This window comes from Gossypium raimondii, chromosome 12 (genome assembly GCF_025698545.1).
Source record: "Gossypium raimondii isolate GPD5lz chromosome 12, ASM2569854v1, whole genome shotgun sequence".
Lineage (NCBI taxonomy): Eukaryota > Viridiplantae > Streptophyta > Magnoliopsida > Malvales > Malvaceae > Gossypium > Gossypium raimondii.
In genome coordinates, this window is record NC_068576.1 from 55670302 (window position 1) to 55694263 (window position 23962).

General features: G+C 31.0%; 3 protein-coding genes across 7 annotated transcripts; 1 reads left to right on the plus strand and 2 right to left on the minus strand.

The window, feature by feature from the left end:
• Positions 1-431: 431 nt before the first annotated feature.
• LOC105765477 (ubiquitin-conjugating enzyme E2 28) lies at positions 432-3815 on the minus strand. The gene is made up of 5 exons (XM_012584585.2): positions 3650-3815; positions 3482-3559; positions 1864-1991; positions 1133-1237; positions 432-910 (listed from the first exon to the last, which is right to left on the minus strand). The coding sequence occupies exons 2-5, from the start codon at positions 3549-3551 to the stop codon at positions 767-769; spliced, it is 447 nt and encodes a 148-aa protein (XP_012440039.1). The 5' UTR covers positions 3552-3559; positions 3650-3815; the 3' UTR covers positions 432-766.
• A 3202-nt stretch (positions 3816-7017) lies between these two features.
• Positions 7018-9205, plus strand: LOC105765480 (uncharacterized). 2 transcript variants are annotated; one of them, XM_012584595.2, is made up of 4 exons: positions 7018-7412; positions 7770-7886; positions 8761-8819; positions 8901-9205. In XM_012584595.2, the coding sequence occupies exons 1-4, from the start codon at positions 7199-7201 to the stop codon at positions 8922-8924; spliced, it is 414 nt and encodes a 137-aa protein (XP_012440049.1). In that variant the 5' UTR covers positions 7018-7198; the 3' UTR covers positions 8925-9205. The 2 variants fall into 2 exon arrangements, with proteins under 2 accessions (XP_012440049.1, XP_012440048.1); XM_012584594.2 differs by having other exon boundaries at positions 7022-7412; positions 7770-8088.
• On the minus strand, positions 9156-20474 carry LOC105765478 (beta-glucosidase 12). Of its 4 annotated transcripts, none has more exons than XM_052625394.1 (12): positions 20206-20474; positions 12250-12319; positions 11914-11972; positions 11737-11812; positions 11488-11653; positions 10850-11054; positions 10642-10757; positions 10315-10523; positions 10181-10212; positions 9973-10075; positions 9492-9600; positions 9156-9395 (listed from the first exon to the last, which is right to left on the minus strand). In XM_052625394.1, exons 1-12 carry the CDS (start codon positions 20350-20352, stop codon positions 9227-9229), a joined length of 1461 nt encoding a protein of 486 aa, XP_052481354.1. In that variant the 5' UTR covers positions 20353-20474; the 3' UTR covers positions 9156-9226. The 4 variants fall into 4 exon arrangements, 3 of the variants coding, with proteins under 3 accessions (XP_052481354.1, XP_012440041.1, XP_012440043.1); XM_012584587.2 differs by lacking the exon at positions 20206-20474 and adding an exon at positions 12879-13038; XM_012584589.2 differs by lacking the exons at positions 9156-9395; positions 9492-9600; positions 9973-10075; ... (6 more) ...; positions 11914-11972; positions 12250-12319 and adding exons at positions 16388-16757; positions 16857-16965; positions 17330-17432; ... (6 more) ...; positions 19599-19657; positions 19949-20018 and having other exon boundaries at positions 20206-20441.
• Positions 20475-23962: the final 3488 nt, after the last annotated feature.

Below are 23962 nucleotides of genomic sequence, written 5' to 3' on the forward strand. Positions count from 1 at the left end.
ATAGAAAATCGAAAACTAATTTAAATCATGATGTTGAATTTGATTTTATTGAATTCAATTTATGTTAGATAGTGGATTCAAAATTTAACTTTTTCTTTAATTTTTTATTTTAGTAATTTTTTTAAAAAATACTACATATAATTACAATTTTTTTAAAAAAATTTAAAAACTAATGAACTAAACCAGGCAAAATTTAATCAGTCATGAAACTTCTCATAGTGTACTGGTTAATGGGCTTACAAGTAGAGAAAAATGTATCGCAATTCACGACCCCGTATATTATAAATGGCAAAGAAAATCTGAACACAAAAAAAAATTGGCAGAAATAAAATTTATATAGGCTTGAAGCAGCCATCTTCAGTCGACTAAGGTGGCCCTTTACATTCTATTTTTATTCAAGTCACATTTGAATATATAAACTAAATAAAAAATTGGTATAACATTATTTAATTGTATTGTAAATGCCAATATTAGGGTTTTGAATGTCGATTTTATGGGAGAACAATGGACATTTTCAGATTCAGGGGCACAACAAGCTTCTTCGTTCCAAGGTTGCATTATCCATACAACAATAGCAAAAGCAGCTTTTTTGCGTTTTCTTCTTTAACTAAGGCCGCTTTATGGACAAGCTTAGTCCAATTTTTAGCCTTAGAAATTGAAGTGACAAAACAGATTTTTTTTTCCAGATAGAACTGATAAACCAAAATAAATATATATACTATATAAGAAAAACATAGGGCCTAAGCCCACGTACGGTGAGCTTGTTTCAGCCCATAGCATACTTCTGGGTCCAGCTCCTTGCAGTTGTCTCGTACTTGCTTTTGTCGGTCTTGTACATGTGAGCAATCTCCGGCACCAATGGATCATCGGGATTTGGGTCCGTAAGCAAAGAGCAGATTGATAGCAATACCTAAGAGAACATAATAATGAAGGAAAATTGTTTAACCAGTTGAAAAGATGAAACATAATACTCAGACTAATAAATTGTGTGCCAAACGACCGGGTTTGTGTTTGGGCAGTTACTTTTCAATTCGGTAGGTATTATGATTTGATCATCACTGAGGTTGGAACTGTTTTTATCAACGGTTTGATAAACCGAACATGAATATGAGGTGTTTAGAAAATAAATTACCTTGGAAATTGTTAGTGCAGGACTCCATTGCTCCTTCAAGATGTCTAGGCAAATGCTTCCGTTGCTGTTAATATTGGGGTGGAATACCTTTGTCCTAAATGCCACCTGCAAATTCATTATCATTTTGGAAAAACCCTTTAAGAGAGATGGAAATAAGAGAGAAAAGGAAGCAATAAACAACCTGTATTAAAATAGCCTTGATAATTTTGGGTTAAAGCACTTCTTACATTAAGAACGGTCAGACAAATAAAAAAGGGATTCTACCAATGGAGAGCAACATCAATTTTCATTTTACATATATTTTCTACCGTTTCAAGCTTATGGGAATATTTATGGCCTCTCAACAGCACTCCAATTTTGTTATGTATTGTATTTTTTGTTCTCTGCAGTCAAGCCATTAGGCAGACCAGCATTTGGCAAGTAACATGACAATGAAGATTTCTATTATGCCTCCATGTGCAATTTAATCTAGTATGAAACAAGTAATGCAAGGAGTATCTACAAAAAAGCAATCGTTAATTTCTTCAAATATTGATAAAAATGAGATGAGAGATGAAGGTGGGGAGGATATTTTAAATAAACTGGACCGTAAAGGTTGCTACCCAACACAGAATAGAAGTGAATGATCAGTGTTTTAAAGCACTGAAACAACAGAGAAATTACGTGCCCTTGCAAATGTCAAGAGTAAACACCTGCATCTATGGTAAACAAAAATTACATATAAAAAGTACCTTGGGAGGCTTAAAGGGATAATCTGGAGGAAAATGAATAGTCACTAGGAAAACACCCCCAGAATATGGACTGTCTGGTGGACCCATGATTGTTGCCTGCCAATGAAACATGTCTTCAGCAACAGGACCTGCAAATTGTCATATAAACAATGATCGATATATAAGTAATAAAGCTCAATGATACTCCTTGAGCACTTGTAGATCTTGTAGATACTACAACCAATTACCGAAAAACATCAGCATAAGCAGAGCATACGAGAGCAATAAGAAATATCATGAACATGCAGATAAGGGACTCAATGTCGAATATGTAATTACAAGCAAAATGGTGATAAGTGCATACCTAGAAAACTGTATAAATTCATAAAATCAGAAAAAAAAATATTTATGCTACTTTGAAGGCACGTAACAAAACAGTCAAAAAAACCTTGGGATTCCTCAGGAAGGATAGTCCCAATCAATTAGACAACAGACCTGGTTTTGGAACTACAGTTCATCAAATTGATTTACACTCCAAAAATTAAAACATTTGCACTCGAATATGATCATATACTACATTTAAATGAAGTAAGGGTCTCCTTCATAGTTTACCCCGTCATGCCTATCTTGCACAGATACGGTCAAGAATTAGCTGACACAATAATGAATATTATGGTTTTCATGTTCTTTCCTCTTAATCTCTTAATATACCAAAAGGGGAAAAATACCAAACATGGAAAATCCGAATGAAGTCTTTTTCCTTCCTTCCACTACTGAACTCCAAAGTAAAAGACTTCAATTGATAATGCCGCCGCATGATGAAGTGCTATCTTTATACAAGTTTAGAACACAACCATAGATTAGACATGTTATAAACAATGACTCTTAAGACCGAATATGAAAAATGAGCAATTCCAAGTTCAACACACATTTAATTCATGAAAAGTTTCATTTGAGCATACTTTAATGTAAACTATTCTTATAAATGCTTAAAATTTTACAACTATTTTGGTTCTTTTTCGATGCTACAATTTATTGGTTCTAAAAAGAACACAATTTGACGAATAGAAGCCACTACGAGGCAGAATACAAACTTAACTCGGCCGTCCAAATCCATATGTTGGCTGACAAAGTTACAACCATGTTCTAAATAATCACCAATAAACATAACTAATAATATAACATTTTTGTTGCAAAAAGAAAATCACTAAAAATTATATCAAAAACATGAAATTACAATCAGTTCCAATAATCACAAATAAACATTATAGATAATTTAACATCTTTTGAGTAAAAAATTACTGATAATTATAGAATTTGAATCCTCGATTTAAATCCCGAAACATAAATACCAAGAACTGTCTTCTAACACGAGAATTATAACAAGAAGACATCAAAATTAGATCCTTTCAATATAATCACAAACAAACATTACTAATAATCTATCATTTTCCGCTGTAAAAATAACTGATAATTATATCAAACCGGTCATTTTTAATCATCCATTCAAATAAAAAAACATATATACCTCTAGAAATCTGTCGTCTTACACAAAGATTAAACACATCAATACAAGAAAAAAGATAATTAAAAGCCACAACGAAAAGAATGAGTTTATTGGCGTATATATATGTTATACCAGCACTGCATGATGTAGGAGGGTCCTTCTGCAAATCCTTCAATTCCTTCAAGATCCGCTTCGATGCCATCGCAAAACCTACGGTCCATTCACCATAGACAAAAAAATTAAAAATCAAAACAACGCAAAAAATAAACAATCAAAAGCAAGAAATCGAACAGATCGAACCTCAAAAAGGTGTTTTTAGTTATCCTTTTTTTAATATATTGCGTTTTTCAAAAACTTGAAGGAGCTATAGGTGGATTAGAGAAGAGAAATATTAATCGAAGAAGAAGAAGGCAGGCTTTTAATGTGGGGAAGAACAGAAAAACAAAAACAAATGAGAGGAGAATTTATAATAAGGTGTAGTGGCGGTATATTTTAAACGGGTGGACCGACCTCTATTGATAGTCTCTGATTGGCTTTATGCGTGGGTCCCATACTTTTAATATGTAAGAAAAATGAAATATCACACCATCTTCGCCGAAAGTTGCCAGTGAATTAAGTCCGTTTATTTATTATTCTGGTTTTCTCTGTTTCCTTTTTCTTTTATTCTTTTTTCTCTCTCTTTTTTTTTTTTTTACGTTGGAAAATGAGATTCTTTAAACTGACTAAACGCGTTGCCCGTGGTCGTTCGGGGAAAATACGAAACAGGCACGAGTCGTTTTTAAACTTGAGTGTGGCTTTCGGGTTCCTCGATTTGTGATTGGATCCGGTCTCGAACGCGTTTTGTCGATTGAGTTGGCTTGGTCTGGCCGTCTGGGTCAAAACCCGTGAGTATTGTGTGGGAAAGAGTAAGACCCTGTGGCTCAAAGGATAATTATCAATGAAGTCAATAATTTTCCAAAATGATTATTATTTTTATGGGTAAACTACATCCAAGGTCACTAGACAATTAGTAAGTTTATGTTTTGGTCACTTATTTTTAAAAAATTACAAAATGATTATTAAACTATCCAAAAGTTTTTATTTAAGTTATTGTGTTGTAAAAATCGTTATTGTATAGCATTCTCTATTCACATCGTCTCCACTAATCGAAAGCTCTCATTCCCCTCCTCTTCTATAGTTTATTTTTTTTTCATGAAATAACTTTGAATGTTACGAATTTTTGAACCAAAATCCAAACAACTTTCTTTTCTAATCTCCGACATTGACCGTTCCATCGACTTGGATCTAAGATATGTTCTTCTACTCATCAATAAACACTAATCCGTTGTATCAATAATCGAATCATTACTTGGAGCTCGTTAGCCAAACTTTTTTTAAAAAAATTACAACATAGTAACTTAAATAAAAACTTTCGAATAGTCCAATAACTATTTTATAACTTTTTTAAGTTCGATGATCAAAATATAAACTTACTAATAGTTTAGTGACATTAAATGTAATTTACCCTTTTTATTTATACAATGCTTACTTTTATAAATAACTCTCTAATTATTTAAATCTAGAAAAATACAAGCTTAAACAAACACGTTTAAACCACATTCTTATAATTTATTACAATTACAACAACATGAACTTAGCCAAGATTTAATCAACTTTGCTATTTCTATTCATTATATTTTTATTTATTTAATAAATTTATTGAACTCTTTATGCTTTTTAAAGTTATTTATATTACTTTACTATTTACAAAATCACTAACCGAGTTTGAAAGTACTGAGTTAAATTACTCAATTCAACATATTTTTGTTTAAAAAAATAAAAAGAAAAGCATTTTTTATAGCAAAGAAAATACCAAAAGTAGAATTGGAAGAATATTGGATTTCGACTTAAAAAAGAAGAAGAATATATGCATGTATTTATATTGGACCGTTTTTATTTAGAGAGTGGAGATATTGGACCATTAGGAACTTGGAATCATTTTTTTCCGTTGAAAATGCTTGATAGAAATTACAAAAGATCTTCTAGCACAATACAAGTCCCACCAGACGAATTCAAGGGCCAGCCGGGAAAGTGGAAAATTTTAAATTTAAATAAATAATGAAATTATAAATTAGTATAAAGTAAAATTATATTTTAATCCTTAAAATGAAAATAAAAAGTCTAAACTCTTGAGATCGTAAATTAAGAAATGTCTCTCAAAATTTCATAATTTAATTTCAAACTCAATTAAAAAATTTTGAGTTCACCCTAATCCCGCCCCTAATCATAAACTCACTCCTAAAGAACAAATATGAAGACTGAACATACAGAGCTGAAGGGACAAAACCATCTACAAATCACGGGGATCACACGATAAAAAGACGAATTAGGAGCATCACGAGCATAATCACGATGAAATCAAGATTTTCCTTGACGAAACAAAATGGATAATTCAAAAGTCGATGTCATAATGCCAAGAAAGTGAGCGATGAGAGAATAAAGCCTCATGGTAGCATCTATCGTATGATCAAAACGACCTCGTGAACAGACTATCGGTTCATATCAAAATAGTTAATATGTTTTGTTTTTGTCTTGGATTGATATTATTTTTGTCTTAATTAATAAAATTATTTATAATTTTTAAGATAAATTTATTTCTTAAATATTTTTATTATATTCTTTATTGCACCCAAATGTCAGTGCATGTTATAGACAATAAAAATATCGTAGAGATCCTTATACTAGAAGTTGGATTGCATTTAGTCTCTTTTACTAAAAAAATAGATAAATTAGTCCATACACGTTAGATTAGATAGCAAATTGGTTATTTTGTTAAAAAAAGTATTCATTTCTATAATTAAAAATTTGTCTCTATACAATAGCATGAAATATATGTGGCATCCCACGTGTCACTGTTTGATTATTCCTTTAGACATGCCAATTTTTAATAGTATAATTAAATGAATTTTTTAAGGCAATGTTTGAGAAGTAAGATTCTAGAATTTGAATTTGGTTTTTAAAAATAGTGTAAATTGAGGGTGAGTTTGGATGGGCGATTGAGTGCGGTGCGGTGCGTTTAGCTTACTTTTTGTCTCACGCTACAATATCGCTACAGTATCTAATCTCACCGCCATCGCTGTTTTTACACTAAACGCAGGTAAACGCACCGCCCATCTAAACCCACCTTAAATAGTGAACTAGTTGAAAATGCCACAATGATAATTTCTCAAATCCAAGGATTTATTAGATATCTATTTAATAACAAATTTGAAGTTCTTAAAAGAAATTAGATTTGGTAAATCCATGTTTTTATACTTTTTCTGATATATATTATATTGAATCTCAAGAATTTTATCTACAACTTATGCATTTTATTTCTACAATTTACGTAATAAATAAAATCTAAATCCATGAACATAATTTTACTGAACACATAAGTATTGTAGAGTGAGTAAATTGGTTATTTCTGAGTAAAGTAAACAAACAGGGATATAGATAAATGATCAATTTATTTTTTAATGTAATTTATGGGGATTAATTTATTTTTTAATAAAATAAATAAAATACAATCAGATAATTAAGTATTTTTACCAACGTAGGACTAATAATTTTAAGATTTATTCATTAAAAGTAAATTAGACCGTCGATAATAAAGAATCTGAACATCTGACGGCTCTGATTCAATGCCATTTCTACCGAGACATTCCCTCAAATGCGGAATCGGTAATAAGCACACCCGAACAAAGCTAGCCTCTAGCTCCGCCAGGACCGCCACCACTTCTCTCCCTTTCCCAAAAGCCAAACATCGCTCCGGATTTGGACTCGACCTGACCGAAAAAGAATCACCACAACCTGCAACGGCGAGTCCAAATGAACGATTCCGATGCCCCCAAGTTCGACAACGATGAACGACAAGAAGACATGAGGATGCGATTGAGGCCGTCGGATAGCAACGTGACTGAAGATCAGGAGCCCTTTATGGGAGTTAAAGTCCGACGGAAAGCCTCCCGCCGGCATGAATATAAAGGAGACTACATGGATATCCCCTCCCGTCCTTACTTAATGAAGATTTTGCAAAAACAAGGTTATTTAACTCATTTTGTTATTTGCAGCGTTAAATCTCATATCAGTCAGGTGCTATTGTTCAATTTAAACGTTAAATCTCAGTTCGGATTTGATATGATCAGATTGTAAATGCCTGTTCTTGCTTGAAACACATTGTTAATACTTTTTTTTTTTAAATATGTAAGATCTAAGCTAAGGCACACAAGAATTTAGTCTAATAGCTTGACTGATTTGATAGGATCTTTTAGGATTTTATTGGACTGTGTTGAAGTTCGAATCAACTTAAAATCTAGATCATAATTTGAGGAAGGCTGTTTCTTATTCTTATTTGATTTTAGCGCTTCGATCTAATAATAAAATGATATAAAACCTGCAGGTGACAAGCAAGTTTTCTTTGCTGATAAAGTTCTGAAGTTCACTTCAACGGGAAAGATGAAACGGCGGATTCTTATGGTGACTGATTTTGCGGTTTACTTGGTTGACCCTGACACTGGTACGCTTAAGCGCCGGATAGCTTTAGCCGCTGTAGATAAGATATGTTTGAGTGAACTAAGCGATAATTTCTTTGCAATTATCGTTCCGACGGAGTATGATTTGCTAATGGCTAGTACTCGCAAAACTGAAATTGTTACCGTCTTGGTCGATGCTACCAAGAATGCTTCTGAATATGAACTCGAGGTGGATTTTTCAAATAGGTATTAGTTATCGATTCAACTGCCATTGGCATGTTTCAGTTTGTTTGTTGCTTTGATTCAATCGTTAAGCTTTGTTTTGAACTAACATGATTGTGCCCAATGTAGATAAATTTTATTAACATTATGCAAACACCTTTGTATTCTAGTATAACTGGTTGATTGGGGCTTTCAATTCGGGGTCTTTTATTTGTTATTTCATTCATTTCTTGATATGTGCATTGGTATCTCCAAAGCTTCCATGTCTATGAATCATGTTGAAAATGGTTAAATATTAGTTGTTGAGATCATTCACTGACAAGAATCAATGTTCTTGTTGAAGAGGAAATAGAGAAGATAGAGCATATCTGCTTTAGAAGCAAAGAGGCACCCAGAACTTTACTAACAAAGAGAGGGATGTTTTACCTCTACAAGATATAATTTAGCCTAAGACCCTTTATAGTTGTTAGATATCTGCTATATTTTTGCTTATAGATGCAATTTATAGATAGCATGAGTTAGTGGCCTAAATTTCATTTACATCAGGCTTCTAGTTGGCGAAAAATATCCTGCATAATAATAGTTGGTTTACTTGTTAAGAAGGGGAATCTTTTCTTTTTTGCAATTGGATCTTTTAATCTTCCATTTGAAGGTAACATTTCCCTGGTTTTATTAAATGTTATATTCTTTTGTTAGGTTTGAATATAGTGCTTCAGCTGACCTCGTTAAGGAAGTTCAGTTTGAGGAAGCCGAAGGTACGTGACATGATGCACTTAACACTTGTAGTATACTGGTTTTATGTGTCACTGAAACATGCACATTTATGCAAATCTCAGGGAGTGTTAGGACAAGAATTGTGAAGAAATAAGTAGAAATTGCACTCGTCAAAATCTAAAGGTGAAATGGACTCATCGCACTTTGTGGCAGGTTCTGCTCAGCATGGAGGTCACCCCCAAAAGTATGTACCATATTCTTGTCCACTTTAATGTATTGTTTTGTAATTTTTATGTGAGAAAAATGGTTGTATAAACTCTTTGCATGTGTGATATCTCTATACTAGGTAGAAATTGTCACAATAGAAGATGGTCTCCTTTGCTGCGTAACATTAATGAAGTAATACTATTATTCTGTTGTGTTGCAATCCATTGTGACATTTTTGTTGTTAATTAAGGAGAAACTTCTTGAACCAATAAGCTGAATATTTAAGGTATCTTCTCAAGTTGTTCTTGTAATCAATGTATGTGAACCCGAACCTAAGAGTATATCCAGAAGTCCATTCGAAGTCATCCAAAAACGCCCACATGTAGTGACCCTTTATGTTCACACCCTCCCTGCCAAAAAGTTAAAAAAACATTGGATTCAGCAATAAGTTAAGGTAAAGCTAAAGTTGATTTATGAATTGAGTAACTTTTGTTCTAAGTACTCACTGAATTGCTTTTAGAAGGTACTTTAAGTGGCCGTCAAGGTATCTAATCCTGGTGCTATCTTTGAGTGCCTCTTTTACCGTCAATGAAGCATTATTTGCTTCAGCCACCCCTGCACCGAATAATCAATAAATAAAATAGCTTATTGGTTCAAATGCATGAAAAACAATTAGGTTAAAATGTACTCCAAGTCCCTGTACTCAAACATTTGGAATTTAGTCCCTCTTCTTTTCAGATTTCAAAATTTGGGTTCAATTGTTAACACTGTTAAAATTCTTTTGTTAAATTCATGTTCATTGTAATGTCTTTTTTTATTTCAAAACATCATACCAACGAATTTAACATAAGAATTTTAATGATGTTAATAATCAAACTTGCATTTTAAAATCCAAAAAGTAGAGGGATTAAATTCCAAATGTATAAAAGTATAGGGACTTAGAGTATATCTTAACTCAAGATTAAAGACTCAGGCAATGTGGCTAACCATTCTCTGTAATGTAAATGGTCGGACTGTTATATTTCTTCTTTAAATATAGCAGAAGGTCTCTCAAACCCTTTGGATAATTGAAAAGCCAGCTCACATCGGTCTGCAAAATTATTGACACCAATATTTTGGTCATCAAAATGGCTGTTTGAAGAAGGCAGAAACAGGGGGAAAAGTTTTTTTTTTTTTCTCAGCTGCAAGAACTTACGGGTGTGCCGATCGGAACTCCATTCTTCTCAGCTGCAAGAACCAAAAGGTATGTTAATGATGATGGAAGTGTTTTCTTTTAGGGTTCAAATATAATAAGATAATAAGCTGTGGATTGGAAAGTCATTAGCATACTTGTGAGATTTACTCTGGCATCAGTGGGTAGGAAGGGAGTATTCGATGGACCATTTTCTGCATAGTTAGTGGTGTAGTAATTTGCACCAAGGAAATCAATTGACCCTTTTAACAGCTTGGACTCTGCTTCAGTGAATTTGGGCAGTCTATTTCCTACCAATGATTGCATGCTCTTTGGATACTCACCATATATTACTGGATCCATAAACCTACACAAAATTTGGCACGAGTTATCAGCGAGTCGAAATTTTCATATGCAACACCTTAAATACGATTATAACACGAAAAGTAACATGAATAACGGGTCTAGTATTCTTTTCGACTCACCATCCAAAAAGGAAATCCCGAGCCCTGGAAGCTGCCTTGCGGTCCGCGGTTGTATCAAATTTTGGTTCAAACCAAGTGGTTACTAAGGTGATTCCAATTTTTCCCTTTTGAGATGCCTGCACTTTCTATCACTATTAGGGTTGTTCTATTATATGTTGATGATTCACTTTTGCCCTTCATTTTTATTTATTTAAAATCGGATTCGAACCTGGTATTTCTTTCTATAGAGATTGACGGCAGCTGCATGGGAAAGAAGAAAATGATGGGTTAAGATATAAGACTGGGTTGAAGAGGGAGGCAAGCCAGTGGCAAGGCCTAAGCTCCACCCATTGGGTTCATTCATAGTCACCCAGTGCTTGACTCGATCCCCAAATGTTTTAAAGCAAAAATCAGCATAATCTACAAAGTCATCCCTGTCAAAGGAAAAAAAAACAAAGTAATCTCTCTTTTTAATATATAGATGTTGAACTAAAATATTTTAGACTAAATGAAATATCCACCATTTTATTTGAAATGATTAAGAGAATGCATTTTGTTAAGGGATTTTGACTTCAAAAAACTGTTGATTGTTTGGAGCCAATAGGCTACTTAAGATATATGAGATTGTTTTCGGTAGGAGTTGTCTTTCAACTTTGCTGAGAATTTGAGAGCCCAAGTGTATAAAAAAGTAGCCTAAAGAGGTGGCAGATTTAAAATGTGAGAGCACCTTGTTAAGTATGAGATAAGACGAACAGTGTGTTACTTACTCATGGTTACCCACAAAAAAACACAATATTTGTGCTTTGTGGACTCAAAAAAAAAATCCATCAATTCTCGATATATTTTGAAGGAGATTAAAGAACTTACATAATTTTTGGACTTGAAAATCCACCATATTCATCTTCAAGAGCTTGGGGATGATCAAAATGGAGTAAAGTGACAAAGGGCTTTAAACCATTGGCAAGAAGATCATCTATGAGATTGTTGTAAAATTGGACACCCAATGGGTTTACCCCGCCACTAAGTTTCGCCTCTGCAAAATAAAGACCATAAATTTCAATTTTAATATTAAAATAATTAAAATTAAAATGGGTAGGTTAAAAGGAATGATCTTACTGGGTAAAATTCTAGTCCATGAAATGGAGAACCTGAAGGAATCCAAACCAATTTTTTTCATAAGCATAATATCTTCCTGTAGAACATTAAATGAAGTGATTTTTGTTAGATTATATAATGATCAAAAATGTTATTATGAATCTAAATAATTAAATAAAATTTTATTGGACAACAAACCTTGTAACGATGATAGAAATCAACTGCAACATCTCCTGTACTTCTATCAACAATTCTTTCTGTCATAATTAGCCAAATTTAGAATTTTCAATAAAATAAATTGTAATTAATTATAGTGGACATTTATTTGGCATATATTATTCCCGTAAAACAAAGGACATATTTTATAGATAGTTTTTTGGTAACGAAAGGGATATTATTATTGAAAATCTTGATAGTGTTTTCAATGTCATTGCGCATATATATTTTTTCAATTGAATTTTATTAATTTATTATTTTCAAATAATTAATAATTTATTTTAAGTTTTTAAGTCGTAACATGAAAAAATAGTGAACCTGGATGTTGTCTAACGAGAATGTCCCATACACTTGCTCCTTTTCCATCTTCAAGAGCTGCTCCTTCAATCTGCAATAACGAAATGAGCAAGGAATTAATAATAATAACCCCTGTACCACTTTTTCAACTTAGGTATCTAATTTTCTTTAAATCATCAATTTCATCTCATTTATAAACATTAGTTTTACAAATTATAACAAAATTAAATATTTAAATTACCATAAATTTAGTTCAAAGTGTTTTTAACTGGCTTTTTACTTGGTTCAATCGATTTTGTACCGGTTTATTCTCCCTTTAAAATCCTCAATTCAACCAGTGAGCTCGGTTCTAATAACCATATGATTAACTTGTTATACGAACTCAATTAAAGACTAAAATCAAGGTTTTCAAAACCAGATTGATGATCAAACCGGTCAAAATATCAATTCTCAATCTGATTGGTCTGTCCAGTTTAATTAAATAAATTATTTAAAAATATATAGAAAGCCATCTATTCAACTAGTTCAACCCCTTATTTTGAACCTATACGTCAATTGATTTTCGATCTAACCATTCCAATCCACTGATCCAGTTCGATTGTTAATCTTAATATATATAACTAATTAACTAATAGGAGTAGGAAAGGCACCTGGTAAGCAGCCGATCCAGCACCGAAAATAAAACCAGGTGGAAAACAGCTTCGGTTAAATGGCCTCCATTTATGACTTGCTATTGCACCATCCATGACTACCATTAACACCAGCAAGCACAGCAACAAAGCCCCCTTCTTTCCCATTTGTCTTACCCCTCTCAACTACTAAATGCTACTAATCATATATATATATATATATATATATATATATATAGCAACATGGTGTTAATTAAAAAAGGAAATAAATAATAATGTTCCCATTATAATTTTTTGACACATGGTACTATACATTTGAAGTAATTATTGATAATTTAAATAAATTACTCTTTTACTCCTTGTCTTTTAATTTTATGTTATTCATGCATTTTGTTTAAAATTTTCCTTTATAAATTTTTATATGTTAAATATAAAGTTGATTTTAAATAAATTATCTTTTTATTTTAATATTTTACTTAATTGAATCAACTTTTAATGTTATAATATTAAAATTAATCAATATTAAATTGTTAAGCTTAAAGTATAGTCAAAACACACATATTAATAACATTTATCAAATTAAATTTATAAATTTCGAATATAATAAAAATTAATTATATTCATTGATTAAAGTAGAGCAAAAATAAATATAAAATTACTAAAATATATAATATTAGCAGTACTAACATTAAAATAAATTAATTTAAAATATATATAAAATAAAAAACATGTAATAAATTATTAATAATATTATTTAAATTATAATATATTAATATTGAAATATATTAAATATTTTAAAATTAAGTAACATTAATATAAATTATTCTAAATATTTTAAAAAAATTAAAAATTATTTTATATCAAAATATAAAATATAAACATCCCTAGTGGGATGGCCAAAAATGGCCGTCCTTTGCGTTAAATAAAAAAGGATTTGGCATTAAATTAATGTGTGGAATCAATTATGAGGACCGCTTTGATATTCGATAAGAAAACTTTGAAGAGTAAAGTGTTGTTACTATAAAACAAAATTAATCTATTATTTTTTTGCTATTTGATAAGAAAAATACCCCTTGCTTTTTGCCAGTCAAAGTGCATGGTCCAACCAAATGAGTTATTTGAATTATAACCCATTATTTAAGAATAATTTATTATTCTCAATACTGATATTACGGTACTAATAAAGAAAACGTAAATTCGAGTATGCTTAAGTGCATGTTATGCTTTGATTTACGGATTTTGATGGTGGAAGAAATTATGAATAGTTGTATAAAAGAATTAAGTGTTATTACTTGCAAAATTTAAATATTTAACTATTTTTTATATTGAATGGATTTTCCTTTTTAGTCAAATAAGAAGCGAATGATAAATATATTTAAATTACACCTAATCGTTGGATAGCTTTAGCAACGGTAGATAAGACATGTTTGAGAGAACTAAGTGATAATTTTTTCACGATTATGATGGTTACCATCTTGGCTGAACTTACTAAAATATAATGGTTTTGAAACGTTGAATGGCTGGTACTCGCAAAACTGAAATTGTTACTGTCTTGGTTGAAGTTGTTAGAATTAAAAAAAATAAAAACAAAGTTACTTTTGAAGCGTGTAGAACACTTTTTCTTTTAAGGCGTGTAGAATAAAACCCTCAACATTCCAAACAGAACAAGTGAAAATGGTTAATAGAAAAACCATCTGATGTTAACTTAGAATTTTAATTTCGTGTATTAAAATTGAAGATACACCACACATAATCTTTATTTATAACTAAATGATTAAAGGATTTGTCAAATTACTAAATGATTTGACATAAGTAATAGTAATTACCTTACTAGAGATGAATTCTCTAATATAATCACATCTTATGGTAATTACCTCTCTTATCTTTAAAGACATAACTTACGAACAATTTAAAATTTTAGTTTGAGAGTTATTTTATCATATAACTTGCATTTTCAAATTTATTTTATTTTATAAAAATTACTTTACAAAATAAAAAATATTTATTAATGGGTAAAATATTATCACTGTAAATATAAAAATCGTCGATATAAAACAAAAAAAAACATATATTGTCAAATGGGATATTGTGACGAAGTATACATCAATGCTATAGTAGTGTGCCGATATAAAATTTTAGCAACGGTAAATTTTCACCAGTATACATCTTCTGATTTATACTAACGGCCTTTTGGTTAGTAAAACTTTTGCCGACAATTTTTATTCATTATTTTAATACCTTTTACCGATGATTTCTTTACCGTGACAATCATTGACCGATGTACTTTTTATCCTAAAATTTATGATAGAAAATCTAAATTTTACATTTTAAAATTATAAAAAAATTATGCATTAATTTAACTAATTTCGTGGAATTATCAATTTATAAATTATATTCCAAATAATATAAAAATCAAAATTAAACAATTAGTTTACTTCCTTATGTCGTAATCAAAGACCAAACAACACTTTTTGTAGCTATAGAATAATTCTTGGTTCAACTGTCATCTTAAAGCAAGCATCATGGTGATAAATTATTATCCTTCCTTTGTCCACCATATATAAAATCATCATATGAAAGACACGTTTTAAAGCCTGTTAGAAAAATAAAATAATAAAATTAAAACAAGAAAAAAATGAAATTACTAAAATATGGTTTTAAAATAATTTCAAGATACAGAAAAACAAAATTCACATTACTTTAAGCGTAACTATCAAAATAATTAATAGAAAAGTTCTTTGCATAAGCATCCAATAACTGCATCTTTTCATAAGATATCCTTTCATAGAGACGTATCTTTTGATGGGGTACTCTTTCATAATATTTTGTTATTTTACAAGATAACTCTACATAAAGTTATGTCTTTATAAAACAATTTTACGTACAAAAGTTACATCTTTACAGCACAACTATTCATTAATAATTATAATTTATTAGGCCTTTGTAGATAATAAAATATTATTACCTACCAACGAGATCTGATCATGGGCTGAGCCACTCGTCCAGGCCTGAAGGCTAGTTCGAAAAGTGGGAGAGTTTAAGCAAAAATATAGGCCCAAAAAATAAGTAAAGATAAAAAAAAATAAGACCTGATCTCTCAATGGGTCAAGCCTCAAGTAAGATTTTTTGGTCTGCGCCCGGCTCGAATCTAGCTAAAAAGTTTTTCTACTACTGTTTTGTTGTTGTTTTAATGTCATTTTATTATTTAATTGCTAAGTTGCAACTATTTAAGTATAAAGATTCTTTTTTATGTATTTTTAATTTGTTGAGAAACATTTATTTTAATGTTGTTAATGTAATTTATGTATTATATTTTTTAAAATTTATTTTTATATAAAAAATAATACGGATTGGCTGGGTTGAGCTCGGGTTTAACATTTTTTTTATCTGAGACGAGTTTAGACAAAATTTTAAGCCCATTTTTTGGGTTGAGCCAGAACTAAACCTAAAAAACGGGCCTAAAATTTTGTATCAGCCCGACCCATAATCAAGTCTGCTACCAACATTATAAACTATTAACAATATATGCCTTAGAAGTTAAGAGGCACCTAAAACTTTAATGTATGTTTTGTACATTTTATGTGAGAAAATGGTTTGTAAAACTCTTTGCATGTGTGACATCTCCGTACTAGGTAGAAATTGTCACAATAGAAGATGGTCTCCTTTGTGTAACATTAATGAAGTAATACTATTATTCTATTGTGTTGTAATCCATTGTGACATTGTTGTTGTTAATTAAGGAGGAATTTCTTGAACCAATAAGCTGAATACTTAAGGTATCTTCTCAAGTTGTTCTTGTAATCAATGTATGTGAACCCGAACCGAAGTGTATATCCAGAATTCCATTCGAAGTCATCCAAAAAGGCCCACATGTAGTAACCCTTTATGTTAACACCCTCCCTGTCAAAGAGTTAAAAAAAACATTGATTTCAGCATTAAGTTGAATCTAAAAGCTAAAGTTGATCTATGAATTCAGTAACTTTTGTTCCAAGTACTCACTGGATTGCTTTTAGAAGGTACTTTAAGTGTCCGCCAAGGTATCGAATCCTGGTGCTATCTTTGAGTGCTTCTTTTACTGTCAATGAAGCATTATTTGCTTCAGCCACCCCTGCACCAAATAATCAATAAAATAAAATAGGTTATTGGTTAAAATGCATGAAAAAAAATTAGATTAAAATATGCTCCAAGTCCTTGTACTCACATTTGGAATTTAGTCTCTCTTTCTTTTCAGATTTCAAAATTTAGGTCTAATTGTTACTACCATTAAAATTCTTTTGTTAAATTCATATTTATTATAATATTTTTTTTATTTCAAAACATCATATCAACGAATTTAACATAAGAATTTTAATGATTTTAATAATTGGACTTACATTTTCAAAATAATAAAAAAAAAGTAAGGAAGATTAAATTTCAAATGTATAAAAAGCATATCTTAACTCAAGATTGAAGACTCAGGCAATGTGGCTAACCATTTTCTGTAATGTAAATGGTCGGATTGTTATATTTCTTCTTTAAATATAGCAGGAGGTCTCTCAAACCCTTTGGATAATTGAAAAGCCAGCTCACATCAGTCTGCAAAATTATTGACACCAATATTTTGGTCATCAAAATGGCTGTTTGAAGAAGGCAGAAACAGGGGGGAAAGTTTTTTTTCTCGGCTGCAAGAACTTACGGTTGTGCCGATGGGAACTCCGTTCTTCTCGGCTGCAAGAACCAAAAGGTATGTTAATGATGATGGAAGTGTTTTATTTTAGGGTTCAAATATAATAAGATAATAAGCTGTGGATTGGAAAGTCATTAGCATACTTGTGAGATTTACTCTGGCATCAGTGGGTAGGAAGGGAGTATTCGATGGACCATTTTCTGCGTAATTAGTGGTGTAGTAATTTGCACCAAGGAAATCAATTGACCCTTTTAACAGCTTGGACTCTGCTTCAGTGAATTTGGGCAGTCTGTTTCCTACCAATGGTTGCATGCTCTTTGGATACTCACCATATATTATTGGATCCATAAACCTACACAAAATTTGCCAAGAGTTATCAGCGAGTCGAATTTTTCATATGCAACACCTTAAATACGATTATAACACGAAAAGTAACATGAATAACGGGTCTGGTATTCTTTTCGACTCACCATCCAAAAAGGAAATCCCGAGCCCTGGAAGCTGCCTTGTGGTCCGCGGTTGTATCAAATTTTGGTTCAAACCAAGTGGTTACTAAGGTGATTCCAATTTTTCCCTTTTGAGATGCCTGCACTTTCTATCACTATTAGGGTTGTTCTATTATTTGTTGATGATTCACTTTTGTCCTTCATGTTTATTTATTTAAAATCGGATGCGAACCTGGTATTTCTTCCTGTAGAGATTGACGGCAGCTGCATGGGAAAGAAGAAAATGATGGGCTAAGATATAAGGCCGGGTTGAAGAGGGAGGTAAGCCCTGGCCGAAGCCTAAGCTCCACCCATTAGGTTCATTCATGGTCACCCAATGCTTGACTCGATCCCCAAATGTTTTAAAGCAAAAATCAGCATAATCTACAAAGTCATCCCTGTCAAGGAAAAATATAAATTAAACCTTTTTTTAGGTTTATTTTTACTCTTTCAATAGACGTTTGCGAAGTGTGGTCTATATGAAGTTGGTAAACCCTTTAACACGTCCAATATTGTTATCAGTAAGGGGTTTTGTCTTTCGACTTTACAGAGAGCCTGAGAGCCCAAGTGTGTGAAAAAACGGTGGGTTCATAGAGTGAGAAATTTGTCTTCTAACTCAGCCAAAAGCTTAAGAGTTCGAGTGTTTGAAGAAGCAGCATGAAAAGGAGGTGGGTTTGTAAAGTGAGATCACCTAGTTGAGTGTCTAATAAGGTGATCCATGTGTGTTGCACATCATTCCCCACCAAAAAATTCTTATAATATTAGTGCTTGGTAGGATTTAAACCTATGCGTATTCACCTTATTAAGTATCCGACGAGACGCTCACACTCTATGAACTTACCTCCTCTTTAAGCACTCGGGCTCTTAGCAACAAAGATGAGAAACAAAATTCATGTGGTAGCATACCCACCCTACCATGCTTTATAAGTTTTAGGGTATGAGTTCGAGTCAAAACATGCATAATCCGCCAATTCAAGCATTTGACAAGACACTCCTATTCTACAAACCCATCACCTCTTCAAGCCTTGCCTCTTGAAGCATTCAGGCCCTCATCAAAGACAAGAGACAAAACCCCCATCGAGAATAATATCAATCTGTTAAAAAATCTATCAATTCTCAGTGAACTACTTCTTTAACTTTTTCAGATAGAGTCAACTTTACTTACACAATTTTGGGACTTGAAAATCCACCATATTCATCTTCAAGAGCTTGGGGATGATCAAAATGGAGTAAAGTGACAAAGGGCTTTAAACCATTGGCAAGAAGATCGTCTATGAGATTGCTGTAAAATTGGACACCCAATGGGTTTACCCCGCCACTAAGTTTCCCCTCTGCAAAATAAAGACCATAAATTTCAATTTTAATATTAAATAATTAAAATTAAAATGGGTAGATTAAAAGGAATGATCTTACTGGGTAAAATTCTAGTCCATGAAATGGAGAACCTGAAGGAATCCAAACCAATTTTTTTCATAAGCATGATATCTTCCTGTAGAACATTAAATGAAGTGATTTTTGTTAGATTATATAATGATCAAAAATGTTATTATGAATCTAAATAATTAAATAAAATTTTATTGGACAACAAACCTTGTAACGATGATAGAAATCAACTGCAACATCTCCTGTACTTCTATCAACAATTCTTTCTGTCATAATTAGCCAAATTTGAATTTTCAATAAAATAAATTGTAATTAATTATAATGGACATTTATTTTATGAAATTTATTTCGCATATGTTATTCCCGTAAAAACAAAGGGCATATTTTATACATAATTGTTTGGTAACGAAAGGGATATTATTATTGAAAATCTTGATAGTGTTTTCAATGTCATTGCGCATATATATTTTTTCAATTGAATTTTATTAATTTATTATTTTCAAATAATTAATAATTTATTTTAAGTTTTTAAGTCGTAATATGAAAAAATAGTGAACCTGGATGTTGTCTAACGAGAATGTCCCATACACTTGCTCCTTTTCCATCTTCAAGAGCTGCTCCTTCAATCTGCAAGCAAGAAATTAATAATAATCATATAGTTTAATTACAATATTAACCCCTGACCTAACTTATCTTGAACCGATATCCAAATAATTTCTAGTCTAATTATCGATTCAATCAATCCGACTAAATTATCTTATACGATTCTAAATCTTAAATATAGTGTATATATTAATAGGAGTAGGTAAGCTACCTGGTAAGCAGCTGATCCGGCACCGAAAATAAAACCAGGTGGAAAACAGCTTCGGTTAAATGGCCTCCATTTATGACTTGCTATTGCCCCATCCATGGCTACCATTAGTACCAGCAAGCACAACAGCAAATCCCTCTTGTTTCCCATTTGCCTTATCCGTCTCAGCTCCTTATCTCTCTATATGTACCTATACCTATATATATATATATCCCACTGTTATAGAGACCGGCAAAAATGGCCGTCCACGTTTAAAGAAAGATTAATAAAAAACTTGGCATTAAATTAAAGTGTGCGGTCAAGTATGATGAGCACTTGATGTTATTGACTCCCACATTATATATAACTTTATGGGGTTAATATAGTAAAAGTATTATGGAGATTTCGGATTGTATTTTGTCTTTTCTATTAAAAGGATAGACAAATTAGTTCATAAATGTTTATGTTTAAAATTTCATTTATTTTTCCTGTTAAAAATTGGTCCTATAAGCTTAAAGTACACATGGCATGCCACGTCTCGCTATATGGTTATTTCATTAGTCGTGTCAATTTTTAACAGTACATATAGAAGAAAATTTTAATGAAAAAAACCAATTTTCTCTTTAATTTAATGTAAGGACTAATTTGCCAATTTTTTTAGTATAGAGGGCAAAAGGCAATTTTACCCCTAGTATAGGGGCCTTCATGGCGCTTTCACCTATCAATATATTATTTGGTACCTAAGTTTAGTTTCAATATTCAATTTGATATTTAAGTTTTTTTTTTCTCAATTTGATACCTGAGTTTGGTTTCAATGTTCAATTTGAAATTCAGACCAAATGGCAAAATGTGATCCAATGAATATTTGATACCTATACTCTCAGAGAAACATTGATACTTAATTAGAAGAAAAAAAATTGAACTACTAAATTGAAAATTAAAGTCAAACCTAGATACACAAAAAAAATTAAGTGTCAAATAGAAAAAACTCTAGTATAACTAAATAAAGAAAATTAAATACCAAATAATATATTAATATTTGACTTGGTCAACGTAAAAAATAAAGGCAGAAAACTTTGAAGAGTAAAGGGTTGTTACTATGAAACAAAATAAATCATTGCCGGCCTTTTTTCTTTTTGTTGGTCAAAGCACATGGCTGAAAATGTCCAACAACATCATCCATTTTCCGCCACTATTTCTCCGGAAGGTATTTAAAATTAATTTTTGTGCGAAAAAGTATTTGAAAAAATTCCGAGACGCATTATTATTTAAGAATATTTCATTATTCTACTTGCAAATTTTTTTGTATTTTTCAACAAATATATCGAATACAGGGATGATATAATTTTTAACTCTTAAATTTGGTAATTAGGGTCATTTTTATAATTGTATTTTTGGTCTGCCTCAGTCCTTGAATTTAGTAATTAGATTCATTTTTTATCTCAAAATTTAGATTCTATTAAGATTTGATGATGTAATCTGTGTTACTAAAATAAGATCGGATCAGATGGACTGAAAATTAATCTATATAATAGTTCAAATAAAGGGTGGAATTGATTTACTTCAAAACTAGTAAAAGAAAATTTTTAAAAAGAAGATAAAATTAACATTTGAACCATTTAATAAAAATATTTTTTTATTTTTTTATATTTCTAATGTTTTGATCTAGTTATTAAAACATTGAATGTAACTTTGAGATTTTACCACATCATCACCGAAATTTAAAAATTGTCACAAAATCAATTTTATATATTTTAAAAATTTAGAGACCAAAATGAATTTAATTGTCAAGTTTAAGGGCCAAAGTGGATAAAAAATTATAAATATCAAATTGAACCAGTTAGGGTATGATTTTTAAAAAATTCAAATATTAGATTCAAATATTTTTTTAAAATTCAAACATCCTAAAGGTATGATTTTTATTATTATGTATTGTTTTTCAGAAATATAAAATGTAGGATAAAATATTTGAATGGGGTAAAACTGGAATGCTCATAAGAAACTCTTAAGTGCTTATATTAAACTAGTAGAAGTAAAATACATTAGGTGTTTTGTTTGAATATAAATCTTAAAAGATCTCCTTACAAATTTCCTAAAAAATCTGGACACCTTCCTTAATATTAAAAGTTAATTTGACAATCCCATCAATTACTTGATTATTCTTGTTGAGAACATACCTGTAAAAATTGGAATGCGTCCAAGTTTTAAGAGAGTCGGCAGGACAATTCGGCTTGATGCTGAAGTTCATTTGCGAGAGAAAACACACTCAGAAGCAAAATAAATGGTGTTGTGCTGGCCTTCTTGCCGGGCCATAAGATTCTGAAACCTATATTTGGTTATGTTTTCTAGTACATCGGTTGTACATGGAATAAATCTTCCAAGTAATGGCAATTCTCGAGTGGAGGTGTTTATAGGTTTCAGTCAAAGTTTAAATATGATATATATATAATATTAGTTTAAGCTTGATTTTATTTAAAATATAAGAGTCTGTTTGATTGACGAAATTGATTTTCCGGAAAATCATTTCTAACTTTTCTAGCGTTTGATTGGCGGAAAACATTTTCTATTTGGAAAATGAACTCCAAAACAAGGGAAAATGGGTTACGTTTTAGGGAAAATGTCTTACCCTTTCAATTTCCGTAAGACATTTTCCGCGCTCTCCTCTCTATCGCCTCCTTCATTCCTTCCTTCATTTCCGGTAGAAAACTGCTTCTATTTATCAATTTTCCAGTAACTTGTTTTTTTAATTATTCAATACTTTTTTTTAACACAATTACAAATAATTTATTTGATATTAGTTTTTTTCAATTTATAACGATTAATATTGTAGCTTAATAATTGAATATTATTATAAATAAATCATTGCAATATATGTAAAAATAATTTAAAATATAAAATTTATTAATATATGTAAAACAACTTTTCCGAAAAATATTTTCAGAAATCATCAAACAATGAAAATATTTTACATGATTCAATCAAACACCGTAAAATATTTTCCAAGAAATCATTTTACGTAAAAGTAAAACATTTTTCGTAAATCATTTTACGGAAAACATTTTACTTGGCAATCAAATGCAGACCTAAGTTTAAAATTTTATCAAAATTCACTGATATTTATAAATAGTTAATTTAGGCTGATTTTAAGCCTATCCATATTAATTTTAATTTATTTATATTTAATATTCAGTCATTTTATATATTAAAATATAACATTTTATTATGTTTATATTATGGTATTATATATTACTAAAAATTTATTTTTTTACATGTTAAAATTACATATGTTTAATAACAAAATATAATATATTACAAACTTAAAAAATAAGTCGAATTGGGTCAGAATTGCACATTGAATGCTTGAGGGTAAACTAAAGCCTAATTTCTTTTCTTGAAACCCAGTTTTCAAACTTTTATTTTTGCCTAAACCATCCTATTTTTAGGCTGAGCTTCCTCTCGTTGTTCTTCTTGCAGCCTTATCCCTTTTCAAAATGATTCTTCCCTTAGGATCGCCTTTGGAAGCCGGAACGTAGGGGTCATGATGATCCAGTGGGAGTTCCTCACAAAGCCAGATAGTCAAAATAACATTCATTGTAGTGATGGTAAGCTTGGACAAGTAGCCCAACTCTTAAACAAGTCTACTTGGAAGAGGACAATATTCTATTTGAGTGCAAAACATCACTCTCAAAGTTGTCTCTCGACACTAAACGGCACCTCTTGATACATGAACATACTAAACCATGACCGTTAAAAAGTGCTTTGCGCAAGTAGGACAATACAT

What these genes read in the sequence shown, in the direction of transcription:
- LOC105765477 (XM_012584585.2), bottom strand. Translation starts at nt 3,551, where the DNA reads ATGGCATCGAAGCGGATCTTGAAGGAATTGAAGGATTTGCAGAAGGAC. An exon ending in TCCTACATCATGCAGTGCTG is followed by an intron (nt 1,992 to 3,481) that starts GTATAACATATA and finishes GACAATTTGCAG; the next exon opens with GTCCTGTTGCTGAAGACATG. An exon ending in ATCCCTTTAAGCCTCCCAAG is followed by an intron (nt 1,238 to 1,863) that starts GTACTTTTTATA and finishes ATGAATTTGCAG; the next exon opens with GTGGCATTTAGGACAAAGGT.
- LOC105765480 (XM_012584594.2), top strand. Translation starts at nt 7,199, where the DNA reads ATGAACGATTCCGATGCCCCCAAGTTCGACAACGATGAACGACAAGAA. An exon ending in GAGGTGGATTTTTCAAATAG is followed by an intron (nt 8,089 to 8,760) that starts GTATTAGTTATC and finishes TTCTTTTGTTAG; the next exon opens with GTTTGAATATAGTGCTTCAG. An exon ending in TCAGTTTGAGGAAGCCGAAG is followed by an intron (nt 8,820 to 8,900) that starts GTACGTGACATG and finishes TGCAAATCTCAG; the next exon opens with GGAGTGTTAGGACAAGAATT.
- LOC105765478 (XM_052625394.1), bottom strand. Translation starts at nt 20,352, where the DNA reads ATGGGAAACAAGAGGGATTTGCTGTTGTGCTTGCTGGTACTAATGGTA. An exon ending in TTTTCAAGTCCAAAAATTAT is followed by an intron (nt 11,055 to 11,487) that starts GTAAGTTCTTTA and finishes TTCCTTTGACAG; the next exon opens with GGATGACTTTGTAGATTATG. An exon ending in TCTATAGAAAGAAATACCAG is followed by an intron (nt 10,758 to 10,849) that starts GTTCGAATCCGA and finishes TAGAAAGTGCAG; the next exon opens with GCATCTCAAAAGGGAAAAAT.